At 33.0% G+C, this 1,943-nt stretch overlaps 1 protein-coding gene across 1 annotated transcript in view; it reads right to left on the reverse strand.

The window, feature by feature from the left end:
- Positions 1 to 1,943, reverse strand: part of LOC119581785 (sterol regulatory element-binding protein cleavage-activating protein-like) — a gene marked incomplete in the record, with an annotated part of 28,708 nt that overhangs the window by 1,505 nt on the left and 25,260 nt on the right. The window contains 2 exon segments of the mRNA XM_037929914.1: positions 1 to 423; positions 1,658 to 1,720. Of these exon segments, the coding sequence (XP_037785842.1) occupies positions 247 to 423; positions 1,658 to 1,720 (240 nt within the window).

Consider the following 1,943-nt stretch of genomic DNA (forward strand, 5'->3'; position numbering starts at 1 on the left):
CATATCTTACCCCTTTTCATCAATTTCTGTCTCCTTGAGTGTTGAGAGTCTCTTAATTACAACTATCCTTATGCATAAGGTGATATGACTATAAGAAACAGCGTCATTTACAAGCACTGGTAACAAGCACACTCCTCAATCCTTCACTAGTAGTCTCCCACAACTGGGAAAAACGATCTACGGATCTTTAAAAAATTCTAATGATGACTAATTTTAAACCCCATTCTTCAAATCATAAGCTCCCTTTTAGTCCATCTTCTCAGCAACAGGTAACTTCACCACTCGTAGCTGATTGCCATAGTCACAGACGATCGTATCAGCAACAGGCATCATGTGGCGGATGAAGACAGAGTCATCACGGTCTCCCAGTCGTACCACACGAACAGGGACCCCAGAGGTGATGTCCCATACAGTAAGCGATCCCTGGTTGGAGGTGGAAAAAAAATGCATTTATTCCTTACGGTCCTCATTCATTTGTATTGGAGTAATTATCAGAATAAAGTATTACTGCAATGATATATTGGATAATTTTTCAAATATTGAGACTTCTAATGAAAAATATGTGAAATGTAATGCATTTCTTTAGAATTATTTATTCTATGCTATTTTCAATGCCTTTACATTCTTTTACTTTACAAAGATACCTATCATAGTTTTAAGGGGATCATCCCATTTACAATGGGTTGGAAAAATTTGAGTTGAGACTAACTACCAGCAGTTTACTGATAGTTAGGTCATCTGTCCCCATGACGAGAGAAATCTGACAAATTCACCAGAAAAAAGAGTAATGTCTCACAGATTTCTTTTCATTTTGAAATATTGTATATGTATCTAATGTGTATTTTTCATGACCAAGTTGTTGGGGTACCCAAACACAGAGGGGTACAAGTCACTTGTATACTAGGAAACAAATTAAATAGTTTTTTTTATGTTACTTGCACTTTGCTTTTTTCCTTTCTTACATTCCAAAAACTAAACAGGAGGGGATTTTTTTTTCCCTTTCCTCATTCAGATACCACAACAAAATTGACAACAAAAATATGCAGTATTAATACATGTATCAATATGATAATAATAAAGATATTTATAAAACACAATCAACTTTATGTAAATTCTTACTATTTTTTTCTCCCACCATGAGGAGCAATTTTGACATTTTCACAGGAATCATTTATCTTTTTATTACACACAAACCAAATGTCATTACATCATGCAACAAATAACAGTACAAAGAATGGGTCTTTTTGTGCAATTTATATCTTAGAGAGATACAAAGAACTAGATAAAGAAAACTTTTCTTTCCGCCAAGAATGTCAAATGATTTTCTCAGTTTCCTAATTCTATTGCTAACTGATCAGTTTAAAATGGAAGAAAGATATGTATCCTTTTTTAGCTTTTTGTGAGGGTCTGTCCCTAACTTCAGCATTTCCCAAACACAGATACTAAAAAGTGCATTATTAAGAAAAAGAAAAACATTTGTAGGACAATAATTTTTAAAGGATTTCATCTGATTCCTGATCCTTGCAAGACTGTCCCTTAAACTGATTTCCTTCATTAATCCTACATATTCAAAGAGCTGATTACTTATTTTGCATTTCTAATCATCGGTTTCTTTTCCCTTAAAAAAAACAAAAAAAACAGGAAAACTCATTACTACCTGTCGACTGGTGATGAGAAGTCTATTGGTAAGCATAACCATGCTAGTGCAATACATCTCAGTCTGAAATGGGAAAGAAAATCAGATAAAATTGGTACAGATAAATGAAAACATTACAAAAGTTGATTCATATTATCATACAAAATTCAGTTCATTTTGTTCATAAAAGCAACAGATTTCCTTACATTTTCTGAACTATTCTGTAAAGACATGACATTACTGCAAATATTGATATCAACAACAAAACAGCATTACTTAAACTGTTGATGTTGGGAGTGAATGTATA

Source organism: Penaeus monodon, chromosome 15, assembly GCF_015228065.2.
Source record: "Penaeus monodon isolate SGIC_2016 chromosome 15, NSTDA_Pmon_1, whole genome shotgun sequence".
NCBI classification, from domain to species: domain Eukaryota; kingdom Metazoa; phylum Arthropoda; class Malacostraca; order Decapoda; family Penaeidae; genus Penaeus; species Penaeus monodon.